At 33.8% G+C, this 17,490-nt stretch overlaps 1 protein-coding gene across 1 annotated transcript; it reads right to left on the reverse strand.

Moving 5' to 3' along the window:
* Positions 1-1,912: 1,912 nt before the first annotated feature.
* Positions 1,913-16,336, reverse strand: LOC135955177 (mucin-2). Its single transcript, XM_065505492.1, has 3 exons — positions 16,186-16,336; positions 5,811-5,882; positions 1,913-5,709 (listed from the first exon to the last, which is right to left on the reverse strand). Exons 1-3 carry the CDS (start codon positions 16,186-16,188, stop codon positions 2,647-2,649), a joined length of 3,138 nt encoding a protein of 1,045 aa, XP_065361564.1. The 5' UTR covers positions 16,189-16,336; the 3' UTR covers positions 1,913-2,646.
* Positions 16,337-17,490: the final 1,154 nt, after the last annotated feature.

Consider the following 17,490-nt stretch of genomic DNA (forward strand, 5'->3'; position numbering starts at 1 on the left):
GCGAGCTATGAGTAATAATGGACCGATCGTAACAAAATTTGGTGACATGAATTTTGTATACATAAAACTTGTTTGGAACGAATTTTGTGTAGATACATGTATAAATTAAAAATTTATGACCGATAAAGTCCAATTTCCGGAGTAGATATGTATTCCGCATTTATAAGTCATACATAGAATATACTTACAAATTATTCTATCTTATTTTCTGAGTAACGAAAGTGTCTGGTGGGTATCGAACCCCCAGACGGATAGACAAGTACACTACCAACAAGCCTACCGGGGATGCTCAATTAGGGTATATCATGATATTTATATAGAGTCTATTGACTTATTGACCTATCTGACAACCGTCATTACCGAACTTACCCGGCTGTCCACATTTCTAAAGCAAAAGTAACAATACATTCCATTCTCTCCGAAATATTGGTTATGAGAATTAAAATAGATTCTCTCAATTATCGTTCGTTTGTACAGCTTAGTTCGATAACCATTGCTTACTTAATCCGAAGTTGGAGAATTTGTCATTTTCTGAAGCGATTCGTAACAATAATACTGTGATTTTACACGATTTTATTGCAATTTTCACAAATTATGTGTGAAAATGACTTCTACTTTAGACTGGTTCTATACCTTCGGCATTACCATTGACCCCTCTTAAATGTTTGAATTATTGTAAATTTTCTTTAAGGAACACCCTAACACACACTGACTTACAAGCTGTTGAATTAACCATGAAATGTTTATTTTTTTTATTTTTTTGTTATACATTCCTATAATTCAATTGAAATATTTGATTTATTATAAGTATATCTTGCCGATATTAGGTTAAAATATTAACATTTTCTTAGAATTCACAGGAAATCCTACTTACTACACACAAGTACACAAATAAAAATCAATACACTATAATTGCGTGTTAAAATACCGATTCATAATAAATGGTTTGAGTATCGTTTGTGTTTTTGAGTTTTTAATGTTGAAAGAAAATTTAACACAATTTTTGTTTCATAAACATTTCCTTCCGCTATGCTAATGACCACAAACGAAGTTACAATTTACATGAAGCTTCCTAAAGGTGGTGTGGCAAACATTCTCCATTAACATCTTCCTGGTATGTGCAGTTGGGTAATGGGTACGTACCATTTAAATAAATTTTTCCCTTATATTGCGGTGGAAATATTGCTGTTTATTGAAATTCTAAATTTGTTTAGGGAGTTTTTCTGTATCTGTAATAATGGGTTTTCATTTTGGAGTAATATAAAGAATGTTGCCTGCATCTGGTCCTCATTTTCGCACAAGATATGGTAGGAAAAGTAATTTATTCTTAGGAGCAAAATGGTTTAATTGTTAATTATAGTAGACACTATCGTTTTAGATGGGAGAATATCCGCAGGATTGCCGCATAATCAAACTGCTGAAACAGTATTCCGGGGGACATTTGTATGGGGGCTAGGTCAATATCAAGGACCGACAGCTCCTTTCGTTTGGGCCCTATCGTGTTTTCAACAGACAGACAGACGGACGGATGGACATAGCTAGTTCATCTTAGAATCTTATGAGAACCCAGGACAACTAATATTTCGATATGTTACAAACGGAACATATATTTTTTATGGTGGGTATAAAAATGCGAGACAAAAAGATCCTCAAAAAAAAAAACGAAAAAAATCGAATTTACAATTCGGAAGTAGGAATTATCACCAATTAATTCAATATTATTCCTATACACTATAAACCACTTTCAAGATCTTAATGTTTCTATACTTTGGAGAAAAAGAAAGAGAGACACCTAGGAATGACTCTTTGTGAAGATCTGTTAGGGTGTATTTTAATCTCACAACAGGAAAGGTTGACAAACTTTGATATCTCTTATATCTCTGTATCCCGAATTTAATAAAAACACATTCCATTTATTTTTATTATTTTTTTATTATTTTTCTTAAAATTTTGCAACAAAATAAATTTTTTATTCATAAAAAGAAAAAAATCTATCATTGTACATACAAGGTACATTATAGTATTCAGATTCATTATTTTTAAATTAAAAATGTAAAAATAAAAAAAAAACAATCTTCAAATTACACATTATTAATTAATTAATTACTTATAAATAATTGGTAAAAAAAAGACAGGGAATTGGGAAACAATTGTAATAATGCAAGAAAATTTTTTTCAATTTGTTCGTATTAATTTTTTTCTTTATTATAAGTACTTCTTCTCTGGCTAACAACATAATTTCAAATGTAGAAAATAAAAAAAAAAGTTTAAATTATTCAAATGCACTCCTTCATTCATTCGCCTAAGAATGCATTTGGTTTTTAATAATTATAGTTCTATAAAAAGAAATTCTTATTGCATTGTTTTGCATTCGATTCTTTTTAAACTCTCATCAACTTTATAAAGAGTTTTGTTTTATCTCCTTTTCATATATAAAAAAAAACTGACTAGATACATCTAGCCCTAGACAACTACTAATTACTTAAATGATTCTTCTTTAACTCTTAATTCTCTTGCGTTTTTTTACTCGTTCTTTTGTTTAAAATTAAAATTAATAAAACTTGGCTAAATTACAAAAAGAGGGCAGTGATGGTTTTTATTCTTAGTAACGAATTATCACCAGTATTCACAATAGCTGAACTAGAGTTAGAAATTGAAGGGAACGGCTGGTTTGGGATACTTGTAACCATCGAATTTCTCAGTAGGTGGGGCACGGGTAACGGGTTTTGGTGTGGTGGGTTTGGGTGTGGCACGGGTTGTTACTGGAGGTTGAGGTCTGTTGGTGGGTGGCAAGTATGTGGCTGGCACACGTGTTGTGGGTCTGGGTGTAGTGACTGGAGCACGAGTGGTGGGCTTAGGAGTAGCACGTGGTGTGGTTACTGGTGCACGAGTAGTGGGTCTGGGAGTAGCACGGGTAGTTGCTGGAGTTTGAGGTTTGTTGGTGGGTGGCAAGTAAGTAGCAGGCACACGAGTTGTTGGTCTGGGTGTGGTTACTGGAGCACGAGTAGTAGGTCTGGGAGTAGCACGGGTAGTGGCAGGAGTTTGAGGTTTGTTGGTGGGTGGCAAGTAAGTAGCGGGCACACGAGTGGTTGGTCTGGGTGTAGTGACTGGAGCACGAGTAGTTGGCTTACGTGTGGTTACTGGTGCATGTGTAGTAGGTTTTGGAGTAGCGCGAGTAGTAGCTGGTGTTTGAGGTTTGTTAGTGGGTGGTAAGTATGTCGAGGGAACAAAGGGTGGGCGTGTGGTAGGCTTCGGAGTGGCACGAGTAGTGGCACGAGTTGTGACTGGTGCACGGGTTGTAGGTTTTTGTGTGGCACGAGTGGTAGCTGGAGTTTGAGGTTTGTTGGTGGGTGGCAAGTAAGTAGCAGGCACACGAGTTGTTGGTCTGGGTGTAGTGACTGGAGCACGAGTAGTGGGTCTGGGAGTAGCACGGGTAGTTGCTGGAGTTTGAGGTTTGTTGGTGGGTGGCAAGTAAGTTGCGGGCACACGAGTTGTTGGTCTGGGTGTGGTGACTGGAGCACGAGTTGTTGGCTTACGTGTGGTTACTGGTGCACGTGTGGTGGGTTTTGGTGTGGCGCGAGTAGTAGCTGGTGTTTGAGGTTTATTGGTGGGAGGCAAGTAAGTGGGTCCAGCGGTACTGCCTGGAGTGCGAGCAACTGTTGGTCTTTGAGTGGTTACAACTGGTCTGGGTGTAGTGAATGGAGCACGTGTAGTGGGCTTAGGTGTGGCACGAGTGGTGATCACACGGGGAGTTGTAACGGGAGCACGAGTAGTTGGTCTAGGTGTAGCACGAGTAGTAGCAGGAGTTTGAGGTTTGTTGGTGGGTGGCAAGTAAGTTGAAGGCACGAAAGTTGGTTTAGTAGTTCTAGGTGTGGCACGAGTTGTCACTGGGGCACGGGTAGTGGGTTTTGGTGTAGCACGAGTAGTAGCTGGAGTTTGAGGTTTGTTGGTGGGTGGCAAGTAAGTTGCAGGCACACGAGTTGTTGGCTTGGGTGTGGTAACTGGAGCACGAGTGGTTGGCTTAGGAGTAGCACGTGGTGTAGTCACTGGCTTACGAGTAGTTGGTCTGGGAGTAGCGCGTGTAGTAGCTGGAGTTTGTGGTTTGTTGGTGGGTGGCAAGTAAGTTGCGGGCACACGAGTTGTTGGCTTGCGGGTGGTAACTGGAGCACGTGGTGTAGTCACTGGAGCACGGGTAATTGGTTTTGGAGTAGCGCGAGTAGTTAAATCAGCTACAGGTGGCAAGTAGGTAGGACCAGGAGTGCTGCGCTGTGTAGGTCTTGGAGTAGTTACTGGAGCACGAGTAGTGGGCTTAGGTGTGGCACGGGGAGTTGTAACGGGAGCACGAGTAGTTGGTCTGGGTGTAGCACGGGTAGTAGCTGGAGTTTGAGGTTTGTTGGTGGGTGGCAAGTAAGTAGCAGGCACACGAGTTGTTGGCTTGGGTGTGGTGACTGGAGCACGAGTGGTAGGCTTAGGAGTAGCACGTGGTGTAGTCACTGGCTTACGAGTAGTTGGTCTGGGAGTAGCACGAGTTGTAGCTGGAGTTTGAGGTTTGTTGGTGGGTGGCAAGTAAGTTGAGGGCACAAATGGCTTAGGAGTAGTAACGGGAGCGCGAGTAGTAGGCTTAGGAGTAGCACGTGGTGTAGTCACTGGCTTACGAGTAGTTGGTCTTGGAGTAGCGCGAGTTGTAGCTGGAGTTTGAGGTTTGTTGGTGGGTGGCAAGTAAGTTGAGGGCACGAAAGGCTTAGGAGTAGTAACGGGAGCGCGAGTAGTAGGCTTAGGAGTAGCACGTGGTGTAGTCACTGGAGCACGAGTAGATGGTCTAGGAGTAGCACGTGTTGTAGCAGGAGTTTGTGGTTTGTTGGTGGGTGGCAAGTAAGTTGATGGCACGAAAGGCTTAGGAGTGGTTACTGGAGCGCGAGTAGTTGGTTTAGGAGTAGCGCGTGTTGTAGGCTTTTGAGTGGCACGAGTGGTTACTGGAGCACGAGTTGTTGGCCTAGGGGTAGCGCGAGTAGTGGCTGGAGTTTGAGGTTTGTTGGTGGGTGGCAAATAAGTTGATGGTACGAAAGGTTTGGGTGTAGTTACAGGAGCGCGAGTAGTTGGTTTAGGTGTGGCACGTGTTGTCACTGGAGCACGAGTTGTGGGCTTAGGGGTAGCGCGTGTTGTAGCAGGAGTTTGTGGTTTATTGGTGGGTGGCAAGTAAGTTGATGGCACAAAAGGCTTAGGTGTGGTAACTGGAGCGCGAGTAGTTGGTTTAGGTGTAGCGCGTGTTGTAGGCTTTTGAGTGGCACGAGTAGTAGGCTTTTGGGTAGCACGAGTAGTAGCTGGAGTTTGTGGCTTATTGGTAGGAGGTAGATAAGTAGCAGGCACACGTGTTGTGGGTCTGGGTGTAGTAACTGGAGCACGGGTAGTGGGTCTTGGTGTGGCCTTAGTAGTGGCAGGAGTTTGTGGCTTATTTGTGGGTGGCAAATAAGTAGCTGGCACACGAGTAGTGGGTTTGGGTGTGGTTACTGGAGCCCGGGTAGTGGGTCTTGGTGTAGCACGAGTTGTAGCTGGTGTTTGTGGTTTATTTGTGGGTGGCAAGTATGTTGGAGGAACAAACTTGCGTGTAGTAGTTACTGGAGCACGAGTGCTGAATACGGGAGGTGGATAAGTGAATGGCTGGTCAGGTGGTGGGTAACTGTAACCTTCAAAGGATTCACGAATTTTTCTCTATACATATTTAAAAAAAAGAAACAAATAGCATGTGATTAGTTTAAGAAAAAAGCCTGTAAGAAAATGGAAAAATGTTATAGATTTCTATTATAGCATACCACAAGGAATTCATCGTTTGATTCGGCATAAATACCAATGACGCACAGCGTCAATAAAATAAATGCGCTCCTCTGTAAAGAAAAAATTAATAAATATAAATTATAGAATATATAAAGAATGAAGAATATTAAGAGAAAATCCTAAGATTAAGGGCATGATTCAGAAACACGATTAAAAAACAATTTTCAAATTTTTGTTCTCTGGTTTTTCTAAAGCAGGCCCTTAAAGGTTAAATTGGCTCAGCTACAGTGCAAACGTAGTTTGTATAAGGAAATTCCAAGTCTTTTTTTGTTATCAGTTTTTTGGCAAAACTGATCATTAATTATTAGCTGTCACTAATGAATGATCTTTACAATTCATTTATAAATATTATAATTTATAGTTTGTGGCGAGCTTTTATTTATAATCTTCATAATTGTTGTAATTATTTCTTAGGTTACAATGTTAACAAACATTTTGTCTTAATTTCTTTCATATGATTTGCCACATGAAGGTTTCACGCGGTTTAGCTCAATTATTTAGCTAAATTGTGTATAAAATGAATACGTTTTTTGTAAACATTTTATAGAAATTTGATACTCAATTAAGTAAATGTTAATAAAACCATCAAAAATCCCCTCTGGCCAAAGTTACTGATATTAAAATTGATAATTATTTACCTTGGCTATTTAAAAAAGATGGCTATTTTTTCGGAAATTTTTTTCTATTTTTTATTTTTAAAAATTAAAAGATTATCCTCAATTAGTTATATTTAATAGTTTTTAAATATATTTCTAGTTTTAGAGCGAACATTATTATTATTAATTGTGTCATTATAATTAGTTCAAGGACATCTTCTTTAAATTATCAAATTCTTTTACGATTTATTCTTATTTTAATTTATACCTTTAGACATATAATAAAATATTTGATATTTCTTTTATATTGTATAAATTTTTGCTTTTGTTTTCTCATTTAAAAAATACCATAGCAAATTATTTATAGTTTTTTATTTGCGTTTTGTTTAAAAAGAAAAAATACCATAAAACTTAATGCTAATTAAGTTCTAGTGGTTTTTAGCTTAAAGCTGTTTTATATGCAAAATAGTTGAGATAAATATATAATTTTAAAGACCCTTTTAATTAGAAACCCGGAAGTCATTTTAAATCAAATTATTGTTTTCATTAGCGGCATTTAATATGTTGTCGTTATTAATTTGTTGCTATAAATAAAAGCAAAAGTTTTAAATTTAATTTAATAGAATTTTTAAAAATATCCTATCAATTGATTTGGAATTTTAAATTTTACTTTCGATTTTTTGTATAACCTTTAGCTATACTTGAAATATTATAGATAATTTAATCGCTCTAACTTAATACATATATTTCCGCTAATTAGAATCAGCTTGTCTGTTTTTATGTCTGAGTATAACCCCCTGTCTATACTTGACAAATAATTATCATAACAATTAATGACGTTTGTTGTCAAAACAAAGTTGCCTGTGCAAAAACACTAACAATTTTGTCATAACAAAGCAATAATACTAATAAATGGGGACTATACCTAAAATTTTTTTATCTTGACAACCATTTTGACGTTTATCATGATAAAAATATATCAGATATAGGCATACAGAATTTATTACATTATCTATGCAGTTTTCTGTAAAACTTATTTGACATTATTATATATTAAATTACATTTCCGATGACAGCAAAAACCGATTTATAATTTGAGAACAGGTTATCTGCAAATATAGACTTTGTTTTTAGTTTTGAAGAATTAGTGAATTATATATTTGCGAAAAGACTTTGGACGAGATATCGTCTTCGAAATTTATAAAGAAGAAGATAAACTTGTGTTTGATATTTCCGGAAAGGTAACATGCCATGAAAGGGCATCTTGATTACATCATTTTTGTAGAATAAACTTATAGTCCAGCTTTTTGTTTTAATTTTTTGTTCGAAGGGAGCATTATACTAAATGAAAAAAATTTTTGTAAGTTGACGTCTGAGAGAATTCTTATTGTCAGAGTTATATTGTGGAATTTTATGGGGAACATTTTTGTGGAAGATTTTAACCCTCTACTTCCTGTCTTTAGGGGTCAATTTGAGCCCTTTTTCGAGAAAATCAAAAAAGTCCTTTTAAAAAGGACATTTATGGATTCAAATATTCTACGAATGTTTTTACCGGAAAATTTCAGTGGGGGTCACGAAAGACACTAAAGTTGTAAATAAAGCTTTTTAGGATTAATTAGCAAAATTACACGCCTTTGGGTTTCACATTTTTTTGAAAAATTGGCAAAAATCCATTTATCATCTGATTGAGCAGAAATTTAAAATATAAATAGGCCTTGTAATTTTGAATACTACCTAACTGTTTATTCTCTCTTAGGTATTGAACATTATAGTGTTAACAACAAAGTTTTTTTACCAACAAAGTATGCGGAAAGTTTTTCTTTAATTTTAAACAAGTAAGAAAGTATGGTCGGTCAAGCCCAAGCAAAACATTTTTCTTTTAAAATTTCAATAATTTATATTTTTGAGTGATTTTCGGAAGTGGGCCTTATATGGGGACTATGACCAATTTTGGACCGAACACCATGAAATTATGTCGTGTGATTTATGTCTCTATGAAAGTTTACTATGTTGAATTTTGTGAGTATACCAACATTAAGCGATTTATGCACGTTAAAGTGATTTTCGGAAGCGGGTCTATATGGGAGCTATGACTAATTATGCACTGATCGTAACAAAATTTCGTGACATGAATTTTGTTTATATAAAACTTATTTGGAGTGCAATTTGTGGAGATACATTTATAAATTAAACATTTATGACCGATAAAGTCCAATTTCGGAAGGACATTTGTATGGGGGCTAGGTGAAATAATGGACCGATTTCAGCCAGTTTCAATAGGCTTGGTCCTTGGACCGAAAAAATAATATGTACCAAATTTGCTCGAAATATCTTCAAAATTGCGACCTGTACTCTGCGCACAAGGTTTACATGGACAGCCATCCAACCAGACGGACGGACGGACGGACATCGTTTAATCGACTCAGAAAGTGATTCTAAGTCGATCGGTATACTTTATGGTGGGTGTTAATAGACTATAATAAAGACTAATATTTTTGGGCGTTACAAACATCTGCACAAACGCATAATACCCTCCCCACTATGGTGATGTAGGGTATAAACAATTGACGCTTAAGCACAACGATTGCTCACCAAATCTTATGGTGAATGTATTCCATCAGTTTCAATGTGCGAGAGATGGTTTGTGCGGATCAGAAGTGGTGATTTTGACACGGAAGACAAAGATCGCCCAGGTCAGCCAAAAGTAGTTTAAAGACCATGAATTGGAGGTATTACTCTATGAAGATTTTTGTAAAACTCAACATGAGCTTGCAAAATCATTGGGAGCTACTCAAACAGCAATTTCGAAACGTTTGCGAGCAGCAGGATTCATCCAAAAGCAGGAAAATTGGGTACAATAGGAATTGAAGCCGTGAGACCTTGAAATACGATTTTGCATGTCCGAAATGATTCTGAACGCTATAAAACAAAATAATTTTTGCACCGAATCATTACTCGTGTTGAAGTGTAAGAGATCGTATGTGAAACCGGGCCAACCAGCCGAATCGATACCAAAGCCTAATTTATAATTCTATGTATTTGGAGGGATCAAAACGGTCATATCTATTATGAGCTGCTGAAATCTGATAAAACTATCACAGTGAACATGTACCGAACGCAACTGATTCGTTTCAAGCGAGCATGGGCGAAAAACGCGCAGAATGCGGCCAGACATAAAACCGTAATATTCCATCATGACAACGGTCGGCCACATATTGCAATACCTGTTAAAAAGTATTTAGAATGAAGTCGTTGGGAAGTTTAGCTTCACCCGACTTATAGTCCAGACCTTGCCCCGGCAGACTACTATTTGTTTCGATCGATGCAGAACGCTCTCTCTAGGATACGCTTCACTTGGGAATAGAGTATCCGATATTGGCTTGATTCGTTCTTGACCTTAAAATATGAGAAGTTCTTTTGTCTCGGAATCCATACGTTGCCAGAATGATGGAAAAAGGTCGTAGCTAACTTTGGTAATACTTTGAAATTAAACATATACGAAAATTTAAAATTTTTTAATTTTTAATTATCATGAATAAAATAATTCAGACATAATTGTATCTGATATTTTGAAAAAGCTTGACCAAGTTATGGTAAAATTTTTAAATTATAATCGAAAGTTTTAACCGTTAATTTTGTGGTGTAAATTTTCGACATAGTCCCTGACGTAAAGTAAATTTGACACCTTCTAAATTAAGCATTAAATTTTACTAAAACAAAAACAGTTTTTCATTAATATTTGCATTTTATAAATAAGATACAACTTATTTAATTTAAATAAATTTAAGAAAGAAAAACTAATTTTAATTTACTTTAACAAAACAAAACATATTATTTCATAAGCCTTTTTTATTAATGGTGTACAATATCTTTGATTTTCGACGGACCACAAACAATTTGTAAGTTTTTTAATAATTTTTCATGTCTGACCTACTGCTCCGGTACTTGGCTCCGTGGTTAAAACAGAAACTCGAATGCCTTTCTGCTACGTCTGTGTGAAATATCAAGTTATTCGGATTAGCCTGTTAGAAATGACAGATTTATTTCCAAAATATTTTGATTCTGTTTCAGATCCAGTGTCACAATATTCAGATCCTAGCTTCTTAGGCAACAACTAAATAACAATCTACATATCCTGTTATACATGGGAATTAAATCTCTAATAATCTCCTTAATAAACAAGAAAAGTATTGAATTACAAAAAACTATCCTTGAAACATATAACAAATTAATTAATTATGCTCATCAAAGTCATTGAAAACTACTTTAACAATAAAATCCATATTTAGCTACTACTGCTTAAAAAAAACAAACAAGCAGCAGAAAAAGCCTGATATTAAAGAAAATTTATTTCCATTACTCATGAAACGTGCCTCACTAATAAATAAGTCTGGTGGGAATTAGAACTTGATTGCTTCTTCTTCAAACATAAATCTATATATTTGTTTTAATACAAAATTAAACCCCAACTAAATCTTCAAAAATATTTTAAGGTAAACGGGGTATTTATAAAAAATCATGTATAAAAAAATAAAACTAGGCAACAACACTTAAAGGCAAGAAAACAGCATCATTTTGACTAATTGCCTAAATCTGTCAATTAAATGTCAGACTTAATATGAAGATAAAAATAATAAAAAAAAAATAAAAATTAAACAACATTATTTTTTTTGTATAGAAAAAATAGGTGATGCACATCTTAAACTAAAAAATACATACAAACATTTATAAATATTTTTTTTACAAATACAAAATTGTAGAGAAGAAGCAACTAACACTTATGACAAGTGTCGTAAAAAACATTAACAAGTGTCAAAAGTTAAGAAAGATGTAAATAAAACTGCACTGTGAGAAAAAAAATGTCAATCATTTTCAAACCAAGTGGTTTGATGAGAAAATCACAATAATTTTCAAACTAAGAGGTTTTATGGTCAATTAATGGTAATAATTGAATATAAATAAAATTTATATACATCCCAGCAGTTCTAGGAGACTGTCACGAACTAGTGATTTAGGGTAACAACTAGTTATATAAATAGCTACGTAACTAGTTCTTTAACTCATGCATGTCCTAAGCAGGGGATCAATTGATATATTTGGATTACAATGAGGCTGTCTTATAGCTGGACCAAAGTAGTCAATGCATTGAATTCACATACCGGTTATATAGATTCAATTACCTTACTAATTGCCTAACTGGTTACTTGATAAGCTCCATAACTAGTTATGTTAACATGTACGGTTACAAGCGCAAGCTAATTGACTTCACAATTCAAAAACCGATTGATTTTAAACAAACCTTCCTCCGACAACTTTCCAAAAGACTACTTCTGGTGGGTAAAATAACAACTTTCTAAAGTGCAGTACAAAAAAAAAACGTTTAAAATGACTACATGACTGTTTGTTACTTAGAGACAATTGCCTTCACGCTAGGTTAAATGGGATGCCATTATACTTAAGTAGAAAGAAAATAAACTGTATGAGAATTATATCGATACAATTTTTTTCGCAGTTTGTAGGAATTACACAACGTTTAAATATACTACACTCTAGATTACTTAGAGATAATTAAGTGACTATTGCCTTCAAGCTACATTACCTGGGATGTAAAAAGTAACCAATTGACTTCTATCTGCACTACAAAGGGTATATACATGTGAAATGACCGAAAATATATAAATTGCAGTGTGCCAAGTGATCAGACATAAGTGAGAATTACTGTCTATTAGGGATACATAGATAAAAAACGCATTAAACATTTTAATCGTTTTGGAAAATTTTGTATTTTCTCCTATCTAAGGTTCATAACATCTCGAATATGTATTTTTGTCTAACTAGAATAACGTTTCAAACTCGAATTTCATGATTTTTAAAATTTTCTTAAATTGCTCTTAAGTTATTAAATACAAAAAATACTTAGATTAATACCTCTAAAAATTTTAGCATATCTCGGATTTGAATTTTAAAATTTTTGTAATCATTTGGTCAATTTGTCATTATTTTATACTGTGGCTCAGTTTTTAATAAATAAAATTTTAAATTTTTCAAATGCACACAACAAATTGGAATAATCGGAAAATATACCAGAGGTCAAAGGTCAAACTTTTGAATATTTCGAATTTTTTATTAAAATGTTATGTTGATTTTGATAAAACTTCAGAAAATGTTTAGACATGATATTGAAGGAGAAGGGTCAAAGGTCAAACTTTTGAATATTTGGAATTTTCCATTAAAATGTTATGTTGATTTTGATAACACTTTAGAAAAGGTTTAGACATAATATTGAAGGTAAAAGTTTAATTCTTTCACCACCGAGGTCAAAGGTCAAATATTTGAAATACAGCGAATTGTTGTATTTTTAATAGTGGATTTTAAAAATGATAATGGAAGCAAAATAAAAAAATGGTTAATTTTATACCCAAATTCAATTATTATCCCATATAACTTTTACAAAATCTCTAAATATGACTTTTAATCCTGGATATTAAAGGTTTAAAATCGCTCGATAATTGTCAAGAGTTTCCTGATTGCTGATTTTCGTCTTGTTAGAAAGATAAGTTCGCTCATGTTATGATTTCCCATCACCCCTTATCCTTGTTTAATGGATCAACTTCAGAACTAACTGCGGTTCCATATTTTTCCAGAACCATTTTGGGGGGGATATAATGGTCGAAATTAACAGCTTTTATCTTTTATACTACTTTGAAACAGTAATGATCCAATTTGTGCATTTGGTATAAATTTTTACATTGACTATAAATTAAAAGTAGATCCACTATTATTCACCGTAGTCTAATCCGTGTACAAAGGGAACATATCCAAAGCTGACGAATTTTTTTTTTAAAAAAATTTTTTTTTTACAAATTGTTTTTTAATATTTTTTAAAAAAAGTTTTTTCAAAATTTCTTTTTTTAAATTTCTTTAATTATTTTTTTTGGAAAAGGAATTTATGACAAAAAAAAATGTTTGATGAAAAAAAAATTCGGGTTAAAAAATATTTTTTTCCGATTTTGACCCATTGTATGTCCAACTTACTACGGTCTTATATACGTCGTTGCAAAGGTCTTTGAAATATCTATCATTAGATATCCATATTGTCTATATTAATGACTTAGTAATCCAGATATAGGTCAAAAATAGGTCAAAAATCGAGGTTGTCCTAGTTTTTTCCTTATATCTCAGCCATTTGTGGACCGATTTTCTCGATTTTAACCTTCGCTTTACCAAAGGTTTTTTATGTACATGGTTTACCAATACCCACCCGGGTGATACTACACTTCTATAAATATATGCGACGAACGAAATTTTAAAAAATTGAAAAAACCTTATAAAAAGTTTAAAATGGTTCTATAGAACTCTAGAATTTGTTCAGTGAGTACAAATTTTATTTAAATCGAAACAAAATTAAAAAAAATATTAAACCAATAAAATCGATGTGGTCACCCGGGTGGGTATTGGTAAAGCGAAGGTTAAACAGCGACCGAGCCGGAAGAATTTCGGAGATATTGATGTATGAATCGTGTATGTAAGTTATTTGGGGGCTTCGGAAAGTTGATTTCAACACACAGACGGACATGGCTATATCGATTCCGCTATCTATAACGATCCAAGTAAGTTATTTAGGGGCTAAGGAAAGTTGATTTCAACATATGGACGGACCGACGGACATGGCTATATCGACTATGCTATCTTAAACGATCCAAAATATATATAAACTTTGTGGGGTAGGTTTATCACTCATGGTGAAGGGTAAAAAAAACATATGAGGAGCCGCAGAACAAAAGGTACTTTTTTGGAAATTTAAAAATTTTGGGAAATTGTTTTTTTCTAAAAGATTTCAACCCAAATATAAAAATACCAAAAAATCAATTTGTAAAAAAATTCGAAAAATTACTTTTTGTTCTGCGTAGCTATTGTGTCTTAAAGACCACACAGTAGCTTTACAAATAAGTGGAGACACTTATTTTTCTAATATGGCCTTTTGAAAAATTACTTGTTTCAAAATTAAAGGAACAAAATATTTAAACGAATTAGGAAATAAAATCTGAAACTGGGGTCTATTAGTCTATTACTCAGGGGCGACCCCTACTTATGCGAAGCATTTTGTTAGAACTAGGGAGGGAGGAAATAGAGAGTAGTGTTTGTGGACATTCGATTTGAACTTTCCTACATTGAAAATGACAGCAAAGACTTCAGAGGGTATCAGGAACAAGTTCGCACATTTCATCAGAACACATTCCATTGTAGTATCGAAACAACAGTGAAACGCGTCAGATGGCGTGTGAAGTAATTCCTACACTTATTTAGAAAACCGAGACACTTGAATGCTTTTTTCGTCACTTGAAAATGTGTTTAGACTAGCGGACATCACTTTGTATTATCATGCCTATAACATCAAGAACGTTTGATTCCACAATATTTGCACCACCCAAGCGACATGGTATGTGGTTCGTTTTTGTGTCAACATGTAACACTTGGTCTTGCGAGCGGTGAAAGTGACCCTATTCTCACGACCTTATTTAGAGATTGTCATAAGGTCCCGATTAAGGGAATCATGTTTTGCCTGATTGCCCCAATCTTTGACAGGCTTGGTATATAACTGAATGAATTTGAATGGCAAATGTTGCAAATGTTTGACGTAGAAGGTCGTTTAGAAAAGTAAGGAATAAAGTAGGACAAACGCAGTCTTGAGGTATCAACCAAGAAACATGGATTTTTGTTTTTCAAGATCTCAAAACCCTATAAACTGAAGTCTTTAGATAACTATAAGTCTAGCTAAATTCAATTCCCCATAAAACTTTTAGCGAATTATTACACAATTTAATGGTAGAAGTTTTTTGTACGGCTTTTTCTCTCAGTGTAAGTATTATGGTTTTATCTTTTTCAATCTTGCATTTCAAAAGTTGTATATTTAAATTTTTTTTTATTAAAAGAATTAAAAATTTTAATACGTCACAAATGCGAGAAAAGACCATATAATTTTTAAAATATTTTTTTTTTATGTAAAAATTTTATCTTTTTTGTAAATTCTGTGCTGAGTTCATGATCAACAAGTTTGTGGTGGCATTTTCAGCTAAACAAAATTTTATTAACAAATTTCTCGAAATTATTATTATTTTTTTATACATATGTAATTTGTTTAAAACTTGTAATCGATAAATAGCACTTGGACAAATTGTAAGCCATTTACACAACAATTTTCAAATTTAAACACTTTTAGCAGTTTTCATTCATTCAATCATCATGATGATGATCAATCTGTCGATTTTGTTTTTTCGTAGCATTTTTTTTCTGCATTTGAGGTTTGGAAAATTGCTAAATTATTGATAATTTTTTTTTTGTAGTTTTTTGACTAAATAATTTCAATGATTTTACAAATGTTGTTGTAATTATTTGTTTGTTGTTAACATTTTTGTGGAGGCAAAAAATAAAGGTAGTAAGTAGTAGTAGTGTTGTTGGTTATATATTTATTATTATTTTTTACTGGCTGCTGGTAAATGTCAACATACGTTTGCACAGTAGTTAGAGACATGTTTATATTTTGTAAATCAATATTTATTTTCTTTGCTAATCACAACAGTCTTTGGTTTATATTTTTTTTATAGTTTTTAAATATTTTCGTTAGCATTTTATACGTGTTAGTTCATAATCACTTGAGTTTTTGTTTTGAAATATTTTTTTATTTCAATTTCTTTATAGTCACTTTTTTTAATTTATTTTAGATTCATATTTTTATATATTTTTTTTGTATTATTACCATTTTTGAGCACAAATTTAATCCAATTTTTTATGAAGCTTTAAAACAAAAATAATCCTTGAGTTCTTTTTGTTTTGTATTTCAATTAATCCTTTAGTGATTTGAAAATCGTATCAAAATTCAATATGGCTAATTGAATTTGAACGATTATATTGAAAAACTTATTATTTTTCAATATTTAAACACACAAACAGCTGCAGCAATCACAAGCTGGCGAAATAAAAAAAAAGAATCGTTAACAATCTTAATGTGTTGTAGGAGAAGAAGCGAATGAGTTTCCTCTTCTGTTGGTTAGCACTTTTTATAAGTTCGAGTGTGGGTTACCAACTAAACATTTAAAACTTATAGATTTTCTATATATACCCCTGGCAAATGTGACGAGTGAGTTTTTTGGTTTTAAGCTTGGGCGACAACTGTGGCGCTAGCTAAAGACACTTTGACCGATTGAAGAAGATCAACATTAAACGCGCAAAATCTTTTTTTTTTTTTGTTTTTCGTATACAATATTGTTGCTGTAGATTTTGAAACGCTCTCTTCTTTTGCTCAGATCAGCTAGATCACATTTGCAAAGAAGAGTAAGTAGCATCTTTTTCTTCTTCTTCTGCTGCTGCTGGTGCTTCTTGAAAACAGCAAAGCTTCATAAAACAATCTGCTAAATAAAAGCTATCAATAGCTGGCTAGTTGGCTGACTGGCTGTGTGTTTGTTTGGCTCAGTGGTTGGCTAGCACAAAACACGAATACTCACACATTAACAAATCTCAACTCGCTTATCTTGTCTGCTGCTTCCAGTTGTCGTGATCTAAACGCTCTGTATTAACGCATTATGCTCAAAGACACATGATATCATTGGTTTGTTTTAGGGCTTGTAACAATTAAATTAACGATATTAAGGGTGTTAAATGCTTTATTTATGTACCTAAATTGCATTTAATTCTAGACAATTTTAAAAAGTAAATTCCATTTGAATTGAAGAGGTTATGAACCCCATCAAGTATACCTGTAATATACAATACTTATTTGTGTAAATAAATTAAAATTGTAACTCAATTGTTTTTATTTTGTTTCTTCTTATCATCTCCATCAAATTCCTTCGCGTACAAGTACCAATATGGCCCTTTTAAATTTTGAGTAGCAGTTGAATCCATATCAATTTCTGCACGTACAAATTTTTAATTTTTTTTGAATAAAAAACAAACATTCGATGAAACCCTTATACCCTACATTTGTTGAGAAGTATGTTTGAATCTGATATTTACACTGCAGCTACATTTTTTTCACCGCACATCGCACAGATCGAAATAAATC

The sequence above is a fragment of the Calliphora vicina genome, chromosome 3 (assembly GCF_958450345.1).
Source record: "Calliphora vicina chromosome 3, idCalVici1.1, whole genome shotgun sequence".
NCBI classification, from domain to species: Eukaryota; Metazoa; Arthropoda; class Insecta; order Diptera; family Calliphoridae; genus Calliphora; species Calliphora vicina.